The sequence below is a fragment of the Agelaius phoeniceus genome, chromosome 6 (assembly GCF_051311805.1).
Source record: "Agelaius phoeniceus isolate bAgePho1 chromosome 6, bAgePho1.hap1, whole genome shotgun sequence".
NCBI classification, from domain to species: Eukaryota; Metazoa; Chordata; class Aves; order Passeriformes; family Icteridae; genus Agelaius; species Agelaius phoeniceus.
In genome coordinates this window covers 9,206,433-9,228,257 of record NC_135270.1, presented here as the reverse complement: position 1 = coordinate 9,228,257, position 21,825 = coordinate 9,206,433, and the positions used below count along the sequence as shown (strand labels likewise).

General features: G+C 39.6%; 1 protein-coding gene across 5 annotated transcripts in view; it reads left to right on the top strand.

The window, feature by feature from the left end:
- The window catches only part of SHANK2 (SH3 and multiple ankyrin repeat domains 2), a 250,193-nt gene that overhangs the window by 20,361 nt on the left and 208,007 nt on the right, over positions 1–21,825 (top strand). For 4 of the 5 annotated variants that reach the window (XM_077179594.1, XM_077179592.1, XM_077179591.1 and 1 more), the window contains exon 9: positions 11,402–11,468. In XM_077179594.1, the coding sequence (XP_077035709.1) occupies positions 11,402–11,468 (67 nt within the window). Of the gene's footprint in view, positions 1–3,168; positions 3,327–11,401; positions 11,469–21,825 lie in introns of those variants that run through there. The other variant, XM_077179597.1, reaches the window with a different exon arrangement.

Here is a 21,825-nt window from a genome sequence, read left to right as displayed (position 1 = left end):
GATTCAGACAGTTAGTTGTTGAGGATGAAGTTACAAGAGGCAGTGGGGATTTGTATAATCCTAATTTAAATCATGTTGTTTTCAGATGTTAACACCATTCAGTTTTTCTGGGAGATAAAATAACCTGTGAGTGGGACTAGGGGGCACTTCAGCCCTGCAGGAATGGATTCATGCTTGGAGTTATGATGGTCGAGTGCTGTGTGGCATCATCTCCTGCTTTTGCATTTCAAAACAGGCTACTCAGCGTTATCTTCTGGCTATATCCAAGTTCTTGCTCCTTATAGAAATGTAGAATCTGTGCCTGAAGGACAGACTTAGCATCTTCTTCCACTGCCATTTGGAGGGAGCGTTGCTGGCATGCAGTTGGCAATCCCATCTCCATCAGAGTATGTTATTGGCATGGGCTATTGCTAGACTGCTGTTTCCAAAGGTTTTATTGTAGTTAACCCACAGAGTTTGGAGTGGAGCCACCAAATGTATTAGGTAAAATAATCACAGTGTCTTATTCACCGATGCATTTTATCCTAAGGGCTTTCCAAAAGGATTTCCAGCCATTTGGTTTAGCAGTTGAAGCAACACTATATTATTAAGTGTTTGCAGAGCTGAATCCCTGAAAGTTTCTGCTGTGAAATAGTGGGAAGTGTCTGTCTGCTGTGAGTAGGAAGACTTTTTTTCTGAAATTGTTCAGGGAAGAAGCTGCTAACGTGGTGGGTTTTGGCTTTTCCATGAGGTAAGGCTGCCTGGCAAGGTGGAAGATTTCATTCTACAGCAGCACAGACCTGTAAACCCTTGAGCTGAATTCTCTGCACAGCCCAATGTTACCCGTAGCACCAAGGAAAACAAAACCTAGCAAATAACACACGTTCTCAGCCTTTTTCTAGGAGAGTTCAGCTGGAGAAGATTGCATTTCATGGCTTTTTGATTTAGCATATTATTGGAGGGGACGAAGAAAATTAAGTCAATTTTGTTGCTGGCTGTGTCTTATCTGATTCATCTGATGCTGCAACCTGGCTTTATCTGCTTTCAGTAAATACTCCTTTGGAACCGCTGCTCGCCCATGTAGCAGTAATAAGGATTATGTAATAACTGGCTTTTGATGGCTCTTTCCAGCTTGAGCTAGATTTTCCTGAGGAATGAGTCTGTAATTGTAAATGTGTGTGCGTATCACACTTGGCTTTTTCTGCTTTGTTTTAATAATTAAAACACTAGTGTAGGCAAATGCATCTTGCTTGAGGATAACTTGCTGGGTGGCGTTTCAGCAGAGAAGCAGGAAGAAGATGGAAGGCTTTTTCCTCTACTTTTAGAATAAATAGAAACATAGTATTTCCAAATAGAGGCAGTGACCATGGAGGAGGCTCAATACAGCCCGAACGAAGTAGGAGAACTTAAAAATCTGAGTTACTTCTTCTTGCAAGAAATAGGGGGAAATAAAAGAATGTCGTGAGGCAGCGGAGTTGTGCCTGGGATTGGATTTGCCTGCGTGTTCCTTTTTAGGCTTCCTGACATGTTTCCTTGTAACTCTGCTCGACTTGCTGGTGTATTCAGTTCAACACTTCCTGTCAAGCTGGTTCTTGCATAACAACGACTCCTTTTGTCCTAGGAGTTAAGTTTGCATTTCAAAGCCTAGGGAGGAGATGATTAAGAAGTGATTTACTCCCATGTTGTGAGGAAAGGACTTACATTTTTTTTATCTTGGTGTCCATACAGGCTTAATTTAATCTGGAGGTATTCAGTCATGGCTAATTCATGAGGAGTGGTTAGATTTTAAGAATGCAGTTGTGTGTGTTTGTGAAAGGACAGTGGAGAATAAAACACAAGTTCTGCCTTTTAAATCTTAGTTACGAAGACTGGAAAATGAACAAAGATGCAGGCATTTTAGGTGCTGTCCAGTCCTGCTAGGACAGCGCTGCAGGACCTAAAACAGCCAGAAAAGAGGTCATTCAGAGTGATTGCCTTCCCCGTATTCTGACTGGAATTTGCTCAGCCCTGGCACAGCTTCATGGCTACTGAGTGTATTCCAGAAGACCCATGGGGGCTGTCAAATCTCTTGCAAGCAAACCCAGCATTTTAGCAAGGAAAATGTGCCAGCACTATTATGCTTGCAGCGTACTTTTTTTTTGATAAAGTCCAGCTGTATTTGGCTGCATGTTGTTGTGTGTTTGCTTGTTTTTAAAATATTAATTGCTGAAAAGTATTTAGGGTAAAATCTCAGCTTCTTTGAAGTGGATGAAATCCCACTGATTTCGCTGGGGTGAAAGTGTGTTTCTCACACTTGAGACAGTTCCAAATCTGTCCAATCAACTCTTCCTATATAATGTATTCTACTGAATATGATTATTTTTAATTAACATTTCCTGTTCCTGTTTAATTAACATTTTTAGTACAGCACTATTCTTCTAAGTTGTACAGAGCTGCACAGCGCATTGCCACGAATAACTTGGGTTATGCAAAGTCTTTGCTGCTAAGAGTTAACTTGCTGCAGCTGAAAAGAAGATGCTGTATTATCTGAGGGCAAGCTTGCTAAGAGTTTTGGGAGGCAAAAGCAGTGCTTGGGAGGCTGTGGTTGTAAATTTTCTTCCTGAGCGTGGGATATTGTTGCATTTCCTACAGCAGAAGTCCCTTTGTCTTCACCCAGCTGGGACAATGACCTTGTCCCACCTATCGTGGGATGCTTCCCATGAGCCTGAGGCTTCCAAGGGTGTGAAGATCGCCCGGATCTTGGAGCTTGAAAACCTAGTCTTTGATTACTATTAAAAACAGCCTGAGTAGCAGTGTGAGGGGGTCCTCACCAGGGAAGCCTGGGATTGCTCAGAGGGTTACGTAAGCGGCGCTGTCGTTTGGAAAAACGCGAATACTTTGCCCTCGATATTGAGGCGAAGCGCTCGTGGCGAGCCTTTGTTTAAACAGTGCTGAAATGATCCAGGGAATGCTGAGGAGCCTCACAGAAATATTGGCCCTCTCCCCACAATTTATATTTTCAGATGCTAAAACTAGTTGTTGAGCAAATGTAAGGTGCCTATTTTAGGATGCTGCATGTCAATATCTGACTACAGATGGCTCCGTGAATCATAGTTGGAAGAAGGGAAATGTTAGACACTAAGATATTGTTGCTAAGAGATTTTAGTACACAGTATGCTAACATGTGCTGGCAAATTTGGGAACAGTAGCAGCAGAATGCTCTTGGAGGAAAAAAAAATTCAGTGGTGAAGAAACTGTCTTCAAAGGACTATTTAAAGGATAGTAACATTATTGTGCTTTGTTGTATCGAGACCTGACGAAGATGAAATTATCTTTCAAGCAGATAATAGACAGAAAACATCCAAAAGGTAAACCTAATCCTGCTCTCCAATGAAATAGAAAGTGGATATTGGAAACAAAAAGAAAAATTACTTTGGGGTTTGAATGAATCAAGTGCCAAGATTAAAGGTGGTGGTTGCTGATATTTTGCCATCTACTGGACATCAGATCTATTAATATACACAGTTAATTCCTTTCAAAATGCATAATATTGAGCTTGTGTTACATTATATAATTAAAAAATGTTAAGAGTTCTCTTCTGTCCAGGAAAGAAGCATGTAGAAAAATGCTGAATATGATTTTTTTACTTGTATTTCTTCATAACATTACTATAAAGTAATTTAGGAAAATTGTCAGCATTTTATTGTCCTGGTAGAGAATGTGGGTTATTTCTGCAATTAATATAAACCTTTACTGGCTATTATTTAAAGAAAATAAATTCAATTTTACTGCTTTTCTTTATTCTATCTTACCTTACATCGGTGAGTTTTGCCCAATTTCGAAAATGTTACACCTGAAAGGGAACTTCAAATGGATAAAATTAATTTTATTTATAAAATAAAACCTTTCAGTTCTGATCTATTTTCAACAAAAGCATTATTATTTTATTAAATGTACAAAATACTGCACAACCGTAAACTTCCTAAAGTAGTGATTTGCTTCTGACAAATTTCTAAATAGATGTATTACATCTCAGCTTCAGAATTGATTATTTTTTAATATAGTTTTGGAGTGTAAATGTGTGTCTCCATAAGGCAAGAATATGTATCTCCTTGAGGTCATGTTTTATATCATTCATATTCTATGTATTCAGCAGCACTGTTAGATAAAGACAGGGAATTAGTGATATTAATAGAATATTAATCAAGCATTTGGTTTTATTTTTTAATGAGGTGAGCCAAGAAGCTTCTGCTGCTTTTATTTTGCTGTGTCGTAGCCTCAAAGTCAAAAATCAACAGCAATCCATGGAACTACAAAATGTGGGGTGAAACTTTGCCCTTTGATTTTTGCTATGTGAAATAAAGAATTCATGATTGTTCAGCAGTTCTGCCTCTAGGTTATAATGGCTGTGGCAATTGTGTAGGATTTTCCAGCTGGTTCAGAGAAATACCCATTTGGAATTCTTAACATTCTGATGGCAAACACCTGAGGTGTGCATTGTGGTTTGAGCTCAGAACAATGTTTTCCACATTTTAACGTTTTGCTCAGGCTTTACAAGAGAATGCCTTTCCTAAGGACTCTTGAGTTCCAGGTACTTGAGGTGCTCTTTGAATCGATAATCATCTCTTCAAGTGCAGGCTCCTGGAATTGCATAAGGAACCAACAGTGGGTGATCGATACATTTCCATCCCACACCTATGGGAAAGAAATTCGGAACACAGATTGCTTCCTGCTTTTCCAAACTGAACTCCATCTGTCCCGCTGAGAGAGTTATAAAATCCACACGCTACATGAGAGCAGCTAATGCAGATCCATTTAGGATGGGATTTGTTTGAGTCTGCTGGGTGTGCTGGGTGCTTTTGTGTCACCATTTATCAGGGATGGAGCCTCCCGCTGCTGTGTCCTACCACGGGCACGCATGGGAACAGGGTCTTGGCACTTAACAACCTAAATTTAACTTCCTGATGTCCTTGGGGATGACTGCTGTGGGCTTGATGGTGTGCTGGGACTAAATTCAAAGTGGCTTTAGACTCCAAGTATCTCTTGGCTTTATTAGGGAGAGCTTTTCTTTCCAGAGGACACGGTAGAAAATAAATACGTTGAAGTTTAGCTATGTTACGTTTCCATTGCCCCACAGTAAACACCATTGGATTTTTGTATCAAATTAAAGAGGTGTCAATCTCCAAAAGCTGTGGTTATTGCAATGTATTTATATATTTTTAATACTAAGCAAGCACATCCTGATTATGATATGTGAAAGATCATTTCTGAAAATCTTTTAATTAAGGAAGTGATTCCAACGCTTCCTTCTAAATTCCCTTGTGTTAATTTCTCACGTACCTCTGCTGATAGTCAGTCCTGTTGTGTGATGATTCTGGCTGCTTGAGTGGTGTTTTTTTCATTGTTAAAATAATATAATCCTTGCTGGAATGAGAAATAATTTATGGTTTTGTGAGCCTGTGGTTGAAGTGGAAGGCAGTTTCTGGAGTCTGATGGTTACAGTTTTATTCACAGGGTTGTGTGACCTCTTTCTTGTGATTCCCACTGAAGACAGGAGCCTGTAAGGAAGATTCACCTCAGTGTCCTGTCTGTCCATCTGCATTTGCACTAATTTAATTCACTTTTTTTTCTGGGCTGGAGTTACCTCCTTTAATGTACAGCACCATGCCTGAGCTTACTGCCAATCCAAGCTTTCTGGAAAAGCCATCATTCAATAAACACTTCTGGCTGGCAGAGACAAGAGAAAGGTGGAACATCAGCCCTGAAGGAAAGAATAATGAAATGCACTTTCCTCAGGAAAGGGAAATTGGTCTGGATGAGAAGAGCAGGGGGACAAAAAGCAGGTGGTGAGTGGTGATGTTTTATGTGCTCACTGTGAATGGCAGCTCCAACCCTGCAGCTCCCTCTGCTCCCTCCAAAGGCTCTGCATTTCAGAGCTTTGGATCTCTCAAATGTAAGCACATGCAGCAGAAATGCAGAAGCCTGGACTGAGTGCAACATAAATGGACTAATAGGCTCTCTTCAGTCCCACACAGAAAGTTTGCCAAAGTTCATTGTCTTGATTTGAGAGGGGACAGCTTCAGTTTCTCTCTTTTTTCTGTTGTTTGTCCTTGGGTGGAGCAGTTTGTTCCCAAGAGTGGTAGTGTAATTTTGCTGTGGTGTTTGTCTTTCAGGGGCTAGCCCATAAAGCTCTAAAATTGTATTTGTTAACAGGCTACAAAATAATTTGGTATTTGATATAATCTCTATCTGTGATACATTTCAAGAGCGGGAAAATACCAGTTGTGAAAGGTTAGTGCCAGGTAAAGTGTAAATACAACTTCTAATTTCCCAAAAGGCACAAAAAACTGCATTAATCCCCATAAAAAATGTAAATACTTGACTGTAAGTAAATTGATATCTTTAGAACTGCATTTATGTGGCCAAACAGAGAGATGGTGGTGAGTCAGTGCTACTTCTGTCTGATGCAGAGTCTGAAAACACTGTGAAACTCTGTCACACTGAAACCTGTAATGGGACATCTGGCCAGTTTCACTGTTTACACAAAGAACTTTTATTTGCCATGATTTAAACTAAGTTTCTTTGGGGAATGTGATTCAGAAAAAGCAGTACCTGATACCTCAAATATTTAATTTCTGAATTTACTCCTGAAAGGCAACTTAAACAGTGCCTTTATCTGTGGTGGTGTTTGCAGGGGTCCCAGGATGAGGGAGGAGATGAGAATGTTGGCTCCATGTTTCAGAAGGCTGATTTATTATTTTATGATATATATTATATTAAAACTATACTAAAAGAACAGAAGAAAGGATTTCATCAGAAGGCCAGCTAAGAATAGAAAAGGAATGATAATAAAATCTTGTGACTGACTGAGACAGTCTGGACAGCTGAATGTGATTGGCCATTAATTAGAAACAACCACATGAGACCAATCACAGATCCACCTGTTGCATTCCACAGCAGCAGATAATCATTGTTTACATTTTGTTCCTGAGGCCTCTCAGCTTGTCAGGAGAAAAAATCCTAAGGAAAGGACTGACTTTTCATAAAACATGTCTGTGACATTTATCCAGAGGGATTGTTTCTGACTGCAGATATAGAAAGCCAGGACTGAGAATGATCTGTCAGGAGAAAGAGACCCACTTGTGAAGGTTCCTTTATCCAGAAGGATTGTTTCTGACTGTGAATATCAGAAAGCCAAGGGTGGGAATGATCTGTCAGGAGCAGGAGCCCCAATTGTGAAGGTGCCAGTGTTGAGGGTGTTGCTCCTTGCCCAGTGCTGGGATGCTCCCACCTCCTGCCTGCTCCCTCTCAGTCCCTGCCGTGCAGCTGCTTCATTCATTCATTCAGGTTTCCACTCAGCTGAGCTGTCCCTTGGTTACCACCCGTAGCAACTGGCCAAGTGTCGATTAAACTCCTTCCCTTCCTCCCTTGGCTTGGCAGGAGAGCATCTGGCACTGCCTGCCACGGCAAACAGCGAGGCCCTGGAACCTTGCATCGTTTGAAAGAAACATCTGTCTGTGAGACACCAGGGTGTCTGTGACAGCTCTGCTTCTCCCCAGGCACAGGAAATGTCTCTGTAAACACAACATTTCTGGTCAAGCTCCCTGTTACACACACTGAGTGACAGCCAGCTCCTGGCTCTGCTCCAGTGAGTTGTTCAGCCCATGGCTTTGTGCGTCAGGGTGTCCCAGCTGGGACCTGGATTGGGCACTCCATTAAGTCTTGTCATGCTGGAGGCAGATCATTGTGGGAATAGGAGGAGGTACCACTGTCCAGCAGCATGGTTTTATCCTCTCTTTTTATTTTATATCAGTTGCCTCCTACCAAGATCCATCTTCCTGCTTAGCTTTGCTCTCTGCTTGTTTCCCTGTGGCAGACTTACTCAGGCCAGACATGTGTGTTATCAAAGGTAATTTGGTAATAATTAGGTACCCATGTCAACAGCCTTAGTGGGGTCAATTAAGCTTGGGAGGGAGCTGATAAGTGATTCACTTTGGTTACTATCATTCATATAAAATTGCCTCTAATGCTGATTAAAAAAACCCCAACAAGATAATTTCTGCTTTCTGTACAGTAGAATGTGGCAGGGCTCCCAACCAAATGTCTGCAGCAGACAAAAATCCTGGTTTGGGTTTAAAAGCACTGAATTACTGAGTCAGGCTTTTCTGCTGGGCATTGATTGACACCATACTGGGACCCTGCAGGTCAACTCTTTCTGATTCTAGATGCAAAGTAAAGACACCCTTTAAAATCCTGGCAAAGCACAAAGCAGGTTTTAGTGCAAATTGTGTGTGAGTGATGCTTTTACCTCGTACAAGATGCAGAACCAGGTTTTATCAGGTTTGCAGAGTAATGTGACTGAGGATACACAGACTTTTGATGTGAGATAAATGTCAAAAGGATGACATGAAAGGATATTTGCTGCAGGAATGTAAGAACCTGAATTATGGCAAGACTGCTGCATATGCAGTTTTAGAAAAGCTGCAATTTTTGAAGCTTCAGCATAACAGAGTTGGTAGATAGCCTCTAGTTGTAAAGTGCTACCTCCAGCCTTTCATGGTGATATTTCATGTCTGTAAACATGCACGTGATGCATTTTGATGACTGGAATCCAGTTCCTACTGGAATTGGAAGCAACTTTTGCTGCAGTTTTGCTGGCTGTGCTACTTTTTCACTGCCAAGAGGAGATGTCTTGTGATCAAAAGAAAGCTCAAACAAAACCTTCTTTCCTGCCACAACCTCTTAATTTTAAATCTAGCACTTGTCTACAGAACATCCTGAAAAGCAAACTATGGCTATTTAAAACCATGTAAATTATGAAGCATGGAGAGAATCAAACTCTAGTATTTTCTGCCAACGTGCTGCATTACTATGTTTTTCTAAAGTACAAAGAAATTTAGTACAAATATAGAGCTTCAGTTGGTCTCTGATTTAGGTACTTGATCAAGGAGAGAATTTCTACCACCTTCACTTGGCTCTATCTCTGGATCTTGTGAAGACCATTCACTGTCCTAATGTATTATTCACATTTATATCTTCATGTGAACTCACTATAATTTTGGTTTAAGACCCGTTTGTATGGAAAAAGGGCTAAGGTTTCCATGCTTTGTGATTTGTAACTGTACAAGTTGAATGAGAATAATTTTGTGCCTTTCTGATTTTGCTCTGACTTCACTTTCTCCCACACATTTTACCCATCAAATTCAAGTGAAGTGCATTGATGTTATGCCAAGAAATATTTGTACTTTTTAACTTTTCCTTGCTTTCCTTAGATCTTAACATATCTTTCCTTCATTTTGCTGTAAGGATTTTACGTACTGTTTTTAGTGCATCGAAGTGAATTAAATTGAGAAAAATGGTTCCTTCAGCTTGCTGAATCTGCTGCTTGGTTCAGAAGCAAATACAGGAACAATTCCCTCTCAAGCTGTCTCTTAGTTATCTGGAAATATCTTTCTTTTTTTTTTTTTTTTTTTTCTCCCAAGTAATAAAGTGTGTTTATCACTTGAAGAGCATGTTTATCCTTGAGGTTTAAAATCTGCTCGATATCAAAAATTCTTTCATTTGAGTACCATGGCTGCTGTCTAGCAAGCTGCCTGTCACTGAATTCCACCCCTTGCTGGAATTTTACTGCTAATTAGGGGTAACATCAGAGAGAAGTATTACCACTTGCTTACAATGCAGAGAAAACATCAGAGCTCTGCACAAATGTTGCTGTTATGAACCTGGAGCCAGCTAGGCTGCAGAATTGGAAGTTAAAGAGGGAAGATTGGTACAGCTCTGCTGTTGGTTTCCTAGTGCTGCCTGCCAGGGAGAATCATGGGCTGCCCAGAGGAGGCTGGGGGCCAGATTCTGATATGTCATCCATGCTGAGAAACTCTTTCTGTCTGGAGGGGCTTCTGGAATAAAGGTTGGCTTACCAGTGTTTAAAATAGCAATTTTCAGATGGATGGTTTGGATGGTGTTGAGGTGTTGGTGCATTAACCTGCTTGTGTCCAACCTCCCTGATCATAGAATCCCAGAATGGTTTGAGTTGGGAAGGGCCTTAAAGTCACCCAGATCCACTCCTTGCCATGGGCAGAGACACCTTCCACTATCCCGTGCCCCATCCAACCTGGCCTTGGACACTGCCAGGGATGGGGCAGCCACAGCTTGGGTGTAAAGTCTGCAATTTCAGGGATTTCTGTATTAGATTGCTTTGGTTACTGGTAAATAAAATTGCCCATTCAATTTCCTAGGCTGAGTGCAGAAACAAAATCTTATGTTTGTTACATTCCAAGATACTGCTGATTTTAACTGTACTTCATACACTCCCTAAGACCATTGCATTTAAGTCTTCCTTTGCATCATTCTTCATATGTGGAGAGGCACAAACCAGCAAATAATTTTTCTTGGTCATCAGTTCAGAAATTTGCATGGAGTTTTTAATAATTTCTCATGTCTGACTCTCTTGGATACCATCCTATATCCAAGAGAATCCTACAGCAAGATTTTTTTTCAGTTTTTTTTTTAACCTGCACTGTGCAGATACAGAAGTTTCTGTGAGAAAGGCCAGCCCAGCTTATGCCTTGCACATACATCAGGAAATCCACAGTGCCACTGTGGATGACAACAGGATCTGTCACAGCTGCAAAATGGTGCCAGAAAAGACAATTCCTTGATATTCAGGGCAAAAAGAGGAGAAGAAGAAAAAGGGAGAAGCCAGCAATGGCAAAATCAAATTGCTTCCCTCATGCCTGTTGGAGATGTTTTTCTTTTTAAGCCTATTGAAATTAGAATTCAGATTGGTGTTCAACAATCAGGAAATAAATGAAAAAGAAAATTATTAATTTAGAACTCAATGTATTTAGATATTTTAAACTCTATACATATGCATAAAATTTGCCAGTCTCTTTCTTTCAATGTGATTTTTGGCGCCTTAGTGGAACCTGAATATTGGTAGCTCTTGTTCTTTGGCTCTCTTGTGTATTTTGCATTTCAGCTCCTGTTTTTATTGCTCAGGTAAGGAGCGAGGCAGGAGCAATTAAAGGGAGATAACATATTCAGTGTGTCTCTCCTGCAGCACTCCCCACACACCAGTACAGCTCCCAGAGCTTTGGGGATGCTGTGCTTAATGTTCACTGCTGCCTTGGACTGCCACCATGTGAAGAGCAGCAGCTCTTCCAGCAGCCTCCTGAGACTGCCACCATGCCAGCATTCCTGGGAAATGGGCAGCTGGGGGACTGGCAGTGCTCTTACCAACAGATTAAGATCTCATTTCTTGCTGTTTCAGTGTTGTATCGGTGTTTCAGATACCAATATCTGTTTGGCAGAATGAAAGTAATAGAATTGCTCCACTTGGTGAAATGAGGATATCTTTGCCTGATGTTTGTCAGTGATGTGACGTGTTTTCCTTCTTGGCAAGTGATGGCAACATATTAATTGTGCCTATTTTACAACCCTTTAGGTGGCTATAATAGCGGGAAATTTTGAGCTTGCTGAATACATCAAGAATCACAGGGAAGCTGATATTGGTAAGCAAAATATTTACAGACTCTGAAAATAAGTTTTGCTTGTTTGTGCCAGGGTTTTGCAAAGATGTTAAAACTGATTCTATGTGAGATACAACCACAGGGCTGCTGACATTTCAGGGAGGTTTGAAAAGTGACTCTTGTAAAAAAATGCAGATGGGGAAAAAGCTGAAATGTTTTCAAAAATATACTCTGAAGAGGAAAACGTGGTAAGTGGTAGGTGCTTTCTAAGTATAAATCAGTCAGTTTGTAATAAACTAAATACACATCCACTTCCCTTCCAGATTGGCCTCACCTAAAAGCAGCTCCCAAATAGGAATAATTGATCAAAACATGCAAATGGAGAAAGATGCTTCTCCACAATTAAATGAATATATGGTAGAAGCCAACTCCTCACATCCATGAGAGCATTCCCTCTCTCTGAGTTTGGTGGCATTAAGGGCCTTAAGGGCCCCTGACAAAAAAATTGGAGGCTCTTTCAATATCTTTTTATGCAGAGATTTGCCATTAAAATAAAAGCCAGTTTGATACAAATGATGCCTAATACAGTCTAACAAAATAGGTTAAAATGCTTTAATTCAAGTTAATTTAAGTTCCAGAGAAATATCCTGAAGTTGAACAAAAAAAGGCATTTCTTTTGCAGCAGGAGGCTCTGTGTACTCGCCGGCACTGATTTAACTCAGCAAGGCAAATCTCTGACTTGAGTATTTCATTTATATGGGAAATGAGGCCAGCTCACATGAAATATAAAACTAAGGATGTGGATTAAGGACTACTTTCCCTTTCCCTTCCTTGTTGCATATGATCTGCAGGGATATGGTTGAGGGTTCTGTGGTAATCTAAGTTCTTGTAGCACTTTCAGCTCTTGCTGTGTGCACGGAGAAAACTGAGGGCAAAATGCACCAAAGTCATAACTTCTGCATAAAGGTTCAGAGATGGGTTGGAAGGGTTTTTTTTTTTCCAGGGATAATGGGATAGTTCCTTTCCAAATAAGAATTCTTCATCAATCTATATTTATTAATAATCTGTAAAGTATGAATTAAAAATGAACATGTTATTCTTATTAGGTTGAGTGTCTTATTGTTGTTTATATTTACATATGGGTAATGGGGTTTTTTTGCTGACTTATAGGATTTGGTGATTTCTAGAAAAATTTTTAGAAAATACTTTCTATGGGAAGATTCTCCAAATTTTTCTGATGCCTCCATCTTTGCCACTGAAAAATAGAAATATTGGTGCTTCCATTATTCATTTGCCATTTTTGCAAGATGGTGGCTTGAGCATGACTGTTTAAATTAATAGATTTGTCTTAAAGAGTAAACATTGCATTATTTTATTTCCTCCCACCTAATTTAATTGAGCCATACATTTTTCCTTTAAGTTTTATTACTTATGAAAATCGATGTTGTTAAAATGTCTATTTTTGGAGTCTCCTAGTGGAGAAAAAAAAAAAAAAAGACGAGTAAATCAAAGAACCAAATCCTGAGCAGAAAACCCGAGAGCTGCTGTGATGATGAATGTGCAGAGTGATGTCAGCATTTCAGCTTCAGCAAGTTTTGGCTTTTGCTTCTTGTGCTTGTCTGGTTACCCACTGTGTTCCTATAATTTTGGATGTATTCCAAAATTTATCACTTGAGTAATGCACCTCCTTAGAGACAGCAGAGGGGGAAGGAATAGTGAAGAGCTGGGAAGTATCCTCAGGAAGATGAGCACTATTCATACTATCAAGTCTCTTGAGAAACTTTTAATCACTCATCCCTCAGAAAATATTTTTGTTTAGATTCTGAATTTTGATACTGAACCGGTTCATTAAAACTTGTTATTGTTTTAAGTTCACTTAATAATCCCAATCTCTTTGCACTTTGTAATTATTTTAGACTCTATTTTAGAAAGAAAATTCTGATTTACATCAGAGCCACTAAATCTTTGTCCTACAGATCGAATACCACCAAGATTGTTCTTCTTTTAATTTAATTGTAAAGCACTTTCACATCAGATAGATATGAAAACTAGGCATATATAAAATTAGCTTATTTGCAATAATTGTAAGACTTCCAGCTGTTCTGGAAAAAGAAGAAAAATATAAAAAATATTTTAGAGCCAAAAAAGGTGAGAATAATGTCCCATGGAGTAATGTGAATAAACCTATGAAGAAAAAGCCTTGCAAGGGATTCCTGTGACTTTAGTCCAATAAAACCCCCCTGGCTGATTCTACCAGGAAAATTCTTACTCTGGACTGGGATGAGGCTGTTTTGTAAGACTGAATCAAACAGAAAAGATAATGGAATCCAAAGGCAGAAAAAAAGAGATGCTCATAAAGGATTAAAAACAAGATGCAGATTTCATTGTATTTCTCTTTTATGAGGGAATCCCTTTTGTTTTCATGGCAGATGTTTGAAAGGTGGACGGAAATTGCCATATCATTTAAAAAGTAATCCTATTTGAAACAAATTACAATAGTATTTTTCATAAAGCAAGAAACCCTATTACCATAAGGTACTTAGAAACTCGTTTTACAAGCAGTATGAAATGCTTAGTGTGGCTTCTCAGATTATTTCAATTCATCAATTCATCATACCCCCAAATTAGTTAGTTTTTTTTTTTTTTAGAATAATAACAGCACCAGAGTAGCTTATTTTAATTATTGGTTATTTTGGAAGTTGTTGGGACCAGAAGTGTATCGCAGCTCAGTGACTATTGTTGCATCTTCTTTTATGGTTTGAGGAAGACCTTACACATACCCCTGATGTACAGCAGTTGCACACCATTAAAAATATTTAATAATAATAATAGTGTCCCTTTTAAACTTCTTTTTTCTTTTAACTAACCATAGCACATTTATAATTTATTTAACTTTATGCATTTATTTATTGCAAACTAAGAGAAAGTAATGGATTAAAAGATGTGATGAATAGAAAAGTTAATCCCTGATTGTTTTCATCCAGCCTGCAGCTGTCTGTGAGTAAATGAGCACAGCAGATTTAGGAAGCATTTGCTGTACAGAATTTACTATGGCTTCTATAGGATGGAGGTACAAAACCCAATCATATATGTAAGAATTTTGAAGCTTTCATTACATACAGATATGCAGATATTAAGTGTGTTGCAAGCTGATAATCCTTTGACTTGGATAACCTATTTTTAAATCTCTCTTTTGCCTTGGTTCTTTGTGATGGGATGAATTTTCAGACGGAGTAAATGACATGGGTTGTTCTTCTTCAAGTGAACAAGGTTTGTTTTCTATTGTGCATCTTGTCCTTCAGCAGCTCTGGAGCCAGGACTGATAGGATTCTTTTGTCTGGTTTTTTGTTTGCTTTAGGAAAATGAAGCACATTGAGCTGGTGTGTGAGTTTTTGGTAGTTGATTAGCAGACTAACTAATACTTGGATACTGTTGCTAGGCTTCAAGTCAGAGTTCCTGTATTCCTCTATAATTATGCAGAGAGATGTGTGTGTGTGATGGTTTGTCTGTGCTTTCACATGGGTGTTTTTATTTTGATAATTTTGAAAATCTGCTAATACAGTCTGTAGACACATTCCACATGTAGAAATTGCTTTGAAATTAAACATTTTTCAAGTATGAGTAAAAATGTGGGGTTTTAAACTGGCATTGTGACTGTAAACAAAAGGAATGTGTATTTTATTGTGGAATAGGCAGAACAGGTATTTCAGAACACAAGGATATTAGCTGGTTTGTGGTAGAATTGCTTTTCTAACTAATTTTCTTTAATTAGATGAGAGTGATTGAGGTCAGCAATCTTGGTTTTTCAGCTGCAAGTGTTGCTATTAAATGCTGGCCAGCCTAAGGAATATTCTGTTTGTTTACTTATTTATTTGGGTTTGGGGAATGGTTCAGTAATTTTGATTTTCATCAATCAAATGCCTGCAGAATACTCCTCAAGCTAAGGGAAATCAGATTGAGACAGATAACATAAGAAAGAGGAAAAGGCAGCAAAGCAAAAGGAAAATCTACAAAACTGTCGGCAGCATGCAGTGACTTGTTCTATTTTTATCACTTGTTATTTAATAGAAACAAAAGGGACAGAAACATCTATTGTAGCCCTGTGCAGTTGTCATTTGGGAGTAGCATTACCTGTTTCAAATGTTAGTGAGCATTTTATGTGGAAAAAGAATGATATCTGTGTAATCTGGATGGCAAAACCACTGAGGTGTGAATTTCCCACGTTTTAAATGCATATTGTGTGGTAGAATATCATAATCCTGTGTTCCTTTTGCAATTTCTTTCAAATATCTGTGCTAAACAAATAATTACTTCTGTGTTCATGGAAAAACACCTCTTTGCATTAATGATGTTTAGGCTGGGTTACAAGCAAACAAATACTGGTTGATATGAAATAAATCTGTTGCTATTATTTCTCTGTTTTCCTCTGAATGGTTGCAAGAAATAGATTTTCCTGTACTCAGTCTTGCTACGTGGCCACAAACAAATTGGAAAAGTGGGAATTGTGTGTTAATGTAATTTTATACTGAAATGTAGGGCAGAGCTTGAAAAACTTACCATGCTTTTCCTTTTCCCTTTGATCACAAGTTAGTTATTTCTGTGTGTGCATTGGTGCAAAACCATACAGTAATTTGCTTTATTTCAAAGTTTAAACTTCATCAAGCAGCTGGTTGCTCTTGGTCTTTGAACTTGGGTGTATTCTTTGCGTGTAACAAGGACTGCAGGCTGAGGTGTGCAAATTCTGTGGTGTGTGGCCATTTCTGAGGCTTACTTGAAATTCTGAGCAGGAAGGAGAGCAGAGAGCTGGTGCCATGTGTAGGTGCTGCTTTGAGTACAGCTGATTGCAGAATGCTTTGGCCTGCTTTTGGAGACCAGCCTGCAGCACGTCCTTGCCACCTGCCAGGTAGGCAATGACTGCCACACCTACTCCTCCTAGGCTTTATTTTACAGACTGAACCAGAAGAGCCTCACACTTGAGCCAAAAATAACCCACTGGAGGGATCCCAGGCTGCTCCCAGGGCCCTTGAGCTAGTTTTGGTCTCAGGCAGAGCTCTGGGCTGAGCGGGCTGCAGGTCACACTGGCACATCCCCTGCAGGTGCCTGGGAGGGTGGCAGGGGAAAGGAAGGGGGGGATTGCTCTGGGTTTGAGCCTTGCCCCAATCTTTACACCCAGATCCAAAAGGCTGGAAGTGTTTCAGGGCCTGTAGCTCTTGCCTCCCCCAAATCTGGCTTCCAGCCAGCTGCCAGTCCATGGTTGCTCCTCAGCAGAAATGTCTCTCACCCTCTCTGCACCTTCCAGGCTGGGACCATCGTATCCAGCAGCTGGAATGTGCTGCTTTCAGCAGCATTCCTGGCATCAGAGCTGGTTCCTCAGAGTTGGGTCAGAAACCTTTCCCAAGCCCTTCAAGGGTTTTGGCTGCTCTGAGACACCATCCTTTCACTAGTAGTGGCTTTTTTCCCCTTAGTGTTTTTTTAAAAATAGTTTTCACTGTCTTGACCCCCCTGAGGGACTGTGCAGGGAAATAAAATCAGAGGCCATGGTCAGAACTAGTGTGAGTCACAGAATTAGAAAAAGAAATAAAGCCATAAAACACAAGTAGAAAAAGGGATTTGAAGATCCCAGTGACAGTGGCTATGACAGGGACAAAAATGAAATGTACTTTTGTATATCAAACAAGTTATCAAATGAATAAGGTTAATTTCTTGCTTTACAAAAACTAATTTAGTGGAGTCCATAGAAGGGTAGTGCCATTGAGCTCACTATGCAGCCAAGGGTCAGGCTGGGAGCAGACAGCAGTGCAAGTACCCCAAAGCCCTCAAATGCTGTAATTCTGAACTAATATTTCAGCCAAACTGGAACTTCCAATCATGATTTTCAGTTAATCCCTGTGAGTGAAACTCACAATGTTGTTCAGCCTTGCAGCTGGATTCTTCTCATCCCAGTAGCTCCCCTTGGAAGCGCTGGAAATGGTCAGCAGGTGACCCATCCCTCAGGAATCTGCTTTCTGATTCAGCCTGGTGCCTGATCCTACACCAGGATGTCTTTGGGACACAAGGGAAGCTAGAATTAGTTAAGGAGCTGCATTTGGCTGAGGAGTTGTAAAAAGAAAATAGTACTTTTGAGTTTATCTCTGTCCTGAAGTTTGTTCAGTCACCTCTGTTTCAGTTTTATAGGTCGTAGATGACAAAACAGGAAGAGGTTTATGTGATCATGCTGTCTGACCTTCTCATTGCAGATTACAGCTTTTATATTAACTAACTCTTGTTTCAACTGGATTAGAACCAGAAAAAGCATTCTGCCTTGTTAAAGACCTGCAATACTGTAAATGGGATTTGGAAAACTGTGTCGTGGTCTTGTGATCTGATGGGGCTGGATCCTTTTGTTGTTCTGGAGTTGATCACCCCTTCTTAGAACAGACATATGTTGTTTCTGAAATCACTCTGGCTGCTGCAGCTGGACCCTGAGTGTGGCTGAGACTCCTCCACTGTGCTGTGTCAGTGCCACATTTTCTTTCCTGAGCAACTCAGTGCTGAAATATTGGAGAGGAAAATCTCTGAGGTTTAAATGAGATCCAGGAAACCACCACGTTTATGGTGGGGTTTATTTCTACTGCAGTTTGATCAGCATTATCTGAGGCATCCTCTGCCAGCTTTTCTCAGGCTCCACTAAAATCGGTATCCCTAAATTTGCTGTAATTGTGCCTTTTTTAAAAGGCTCTGCCTTTTGGAATATGTGATCTGTGCATTTCAATCATGATATTATATCTATATATCTATAGATATCTAGGTCTCAGTGTAACAAAACAGGAGGGTTTGGATGGCCACACCAATATTAGGATATTAGGAAACCAACGCTTGCTGAGCTAAGGGATGTGTCAATGCAGCTCTGATCAGGTATCAGGCTACCCAGTAAAGGATGCTACAGAAGGCAAAGTGTTTGAAGAGCTTCCCAGAGAGTTCTGGTATTCCTCAAAAGTTAATGTGTTTTCTTTAAATCATTTTTCTACATGAGCCTCAAGAGCTCTCTAAGATGGTGTCAAATGCCATGCAGGATTTCTAACAGCGGAGCCAGGTCAAAAATAGAGGTAGGACAAGTGGGGAAAGAGATGTGTGGAGGCTCCCAGGGCTCTCTATTCCTTCCATTTACAATGGTGAGAACACAGAAAAAAGAGATGAAAGCACATGAAATAAATGCTACTTAAAAAAAAAAAAAAAAAAGGAAAATAGAGCTTGTTAAAAATAGTCAGGAATGATTCCTGAAGAAAATTCCTATGCTTCCCAAAGTAAATGCAGAGATGAATTAAAAAAACCTAGCAAACAGACCCCTCACCAAATACCCCCAAACCTGCCCCAAAAACCTAAAAATCCCAAAAGAAAAAAGAGAAGGGAAAATTAAACCCCATGAAACTCTGAGTGTAATGTAGGTCCTTATGCTGAGCACTTCATCACAAACCTCTTTATGCACCCAATAATTTCCTTTCTGTAATTAGGCTAAAAGTAGACCACAAAGTTAAGACTGATGGCACAGGACTGGGTTTGTAACTTGTGAGTATGTGGATTTTTATGTGCCATCATTGCTTTATGGAAAAGAATTCTGTTTGGGGAAGGCAGGAACATCCTTGAAAAATTGGATCTGGATGAGATCCAGCCTTCCAAATATAGATGTAATTTTATTAATTTTCCAATTGTATGAAACAAATATTTGTATTTAAAAAAAACAACAAAACCCTTCCTATGAATATAAAACTAAATATTTGCATGATTTCAAGGCTACCATCTGACTTTTAGATTGGTTCAAATAAACTTGAAAAGTCTTAAGTTGGACTATTCAGTTGTTAATATTGGACTATATAACTGCTAATCTGTCTGCTTTTATTTATCTTGATACCCTTACTTGCAACTCCTCTTTCTATTAGGCTGAATTTATGTTGACATCATTTTTAACAGCTCAACATACCAGTTTTTAGTCAACCTCCATTATTTATAGAAATGAAGTTGATGTTATGTTTTCTCTTCAATATACAATGGTTTGACAATTTAAGAAGTGAAGCTTCACTGAAGAAATTTGTTGTAATGCCTTATAAATACTCTGATTTTAATAACAAGATACTACAGTCATAACTTTGTGACAATTGATCCAATAATATTCAGCCTCTTTAAAAGGAAATAGTATCATCCCAGGAGCATGTTTGTTGTCACATTCTAGATGAGGCTTGATAAAGGGACAGGCTTTGGAGCACAGGGCTTTGTAATGAGTGTAATATTTCACACTGTATTTCACACTGCTCACAATATTTCATGCTGCTGCTGTCACTCCATTTATATCTCAATCTCCTGGGCTGGCTCTGAGTCTTTCCAGTGGAGTTCAGGGTAAGATGCAGCTTTTGAAGTCAAGGTCTTGACACACTGTGGAAGACATTTTCAGAGTAAACATTTTGAGTATTTAAATCAGGTCTGCTTAGGATCTTGGACAGAGATTCCAGGAAATCCAAACCTAATGATGATACTTGAACCTTTTTTGTCACTCCCTCTCCCTTTTAATGAGCTGGTGTTTGGAGGTATTTATTTCTCCCATTTTATTTTACTGCTGGATGCCTTGCATGGCCTGGGATGCCTCATGGTGTCCAACAAGGTTGTCCCCTTAGTAAATCTCAATTCTGCTTTGATTTTGTTTACTTTTCCATTCTATGCATCTTGATAATTTCTGATATTGAAACCAAGAGCCTGTTTTTTCTTCTTCAATTTTCTAGGTGGTGTTGCTGAAGTAATTGTTCAGAATTGTTCATAAAAGACAGAATTATGATGCCATCTTGATTCAGAAAAAACTTGCAAAGTAGATATCAGCCAAGTGGCTCTAATTGGATGAAATCCCTGCTGAATGAGAACAACAGAGATTTATTGAATTGAAGATTTACAACATTAAGATTGTATTATCTGTGTATATGTAGAGGTATCTCTGGTTTCTGTTACATAATTCTGCTGACTCCAGAAGTCCAGATTTTGTTCCTCCTCCTATGTGTTCTCTTACCAAAAGCCCCATTACTTGATAAACTTGCATTCCCTCTGCATAATCTTTCACATTATAGCATTTTCATCTTGGGAAACAGCCTCTCACATCTCTTTGGAACATCTGAGGTAGCAAAATTTAACATAAACTCTGTGATGCGTTTTCAGTTTTAAATGTGCCTCATCAAATCTGTAATTCAACACAGATCAGTTATTTATCCTGAAGAATTTATTTGTTGCTCCTGAAAAAAACCTCACAACTGCAGGCTTGTTGGTTTGTCCTTTGGGTCCCTTTCCTTTCTTTTGGCTTCCCCCTCAGCCATGAGCACTCCTGGGATTGCAGGCACCAGGGGGTTTTTGTAATTTGGCCTCAGGGATTGTGACAGGCTAAAATTAATGTTTTCATATGTGCTGCTTGTCCTCTTCCTGCATTTCCCACCTGTGGTCAGCCCAATCCCTCTGCTTGTCCAGATGTCTGGGGTCACACCTTGCAAGAAATCAAAAGACAGAATTTTTGTGTTAGTTGAAATTTAACCTTTTTGTGAGGGCTAAGCTTTTTATTTTGGGTCAAAGCCTGGCTTATCTTGCCAGCTTCATTACCACTCTTGAGAATGCCAGGTGCTAAAGAGCTCTATTTTTGCTGTGCAGATCAAGTGTGTCTGGTTTCTTGTGGCCTATTTTTACATAATTCTTCATTCCATGGCTTGGAAAAGCTGTGAAGGGAACGAAGAGATTGTAAATAGGTAGAGAAAACTGCTATGATATTGTTACAGGAAAATAAAGAGGAAGATCTGTGAGATTGCATTTCTTAGAGGGCATGGAATTAAAATTAAAGGCAGGAAATGATGCATAGAAAAACAAATAAAATAACAAGTGGAATGGTACATTTTGTTAGCTATATTTCAGCAGTCAATTGACTATTTCCAGATAATTCCATAAAAAATGCCTTTGAATAAAGGATTCTCAAGTACTAGTGGCTCAGAAATGTCCCCACCCCCTTATCCAGAGGTGTTCCAGGGCAATTCTATTCAGCATTCAGTATTGAGCAGTTACCTGAGGAATGTGAGATGCTGAGGAGCCTGATGCCTCTTTCTCCCTGATCTGCTCCAAGGGGTTGTGCTTAAACCCTGACAGGGGATCCCCTGTCTTAAAAATAAGCAGGAGGTAGGGATCTTGGAGGGAGGAAAGGAAATGCTCTGGTCCTTTGTGACCCACACTGACTGGCACTGACCTGGCTGCAGGGGCAAGCACTGCAGTCCTGCTCCATCGCAAAGTTGATTTTCCTGGGGTGGAAATTGAAAAAAAACAGCAAAGAACCCCTTGCAATGACCTGCAGTGTAGCAAAAAGGCTACAAAAGAAAAAGTTCCTTGAGCTGGGACCAAGAAAAGATTT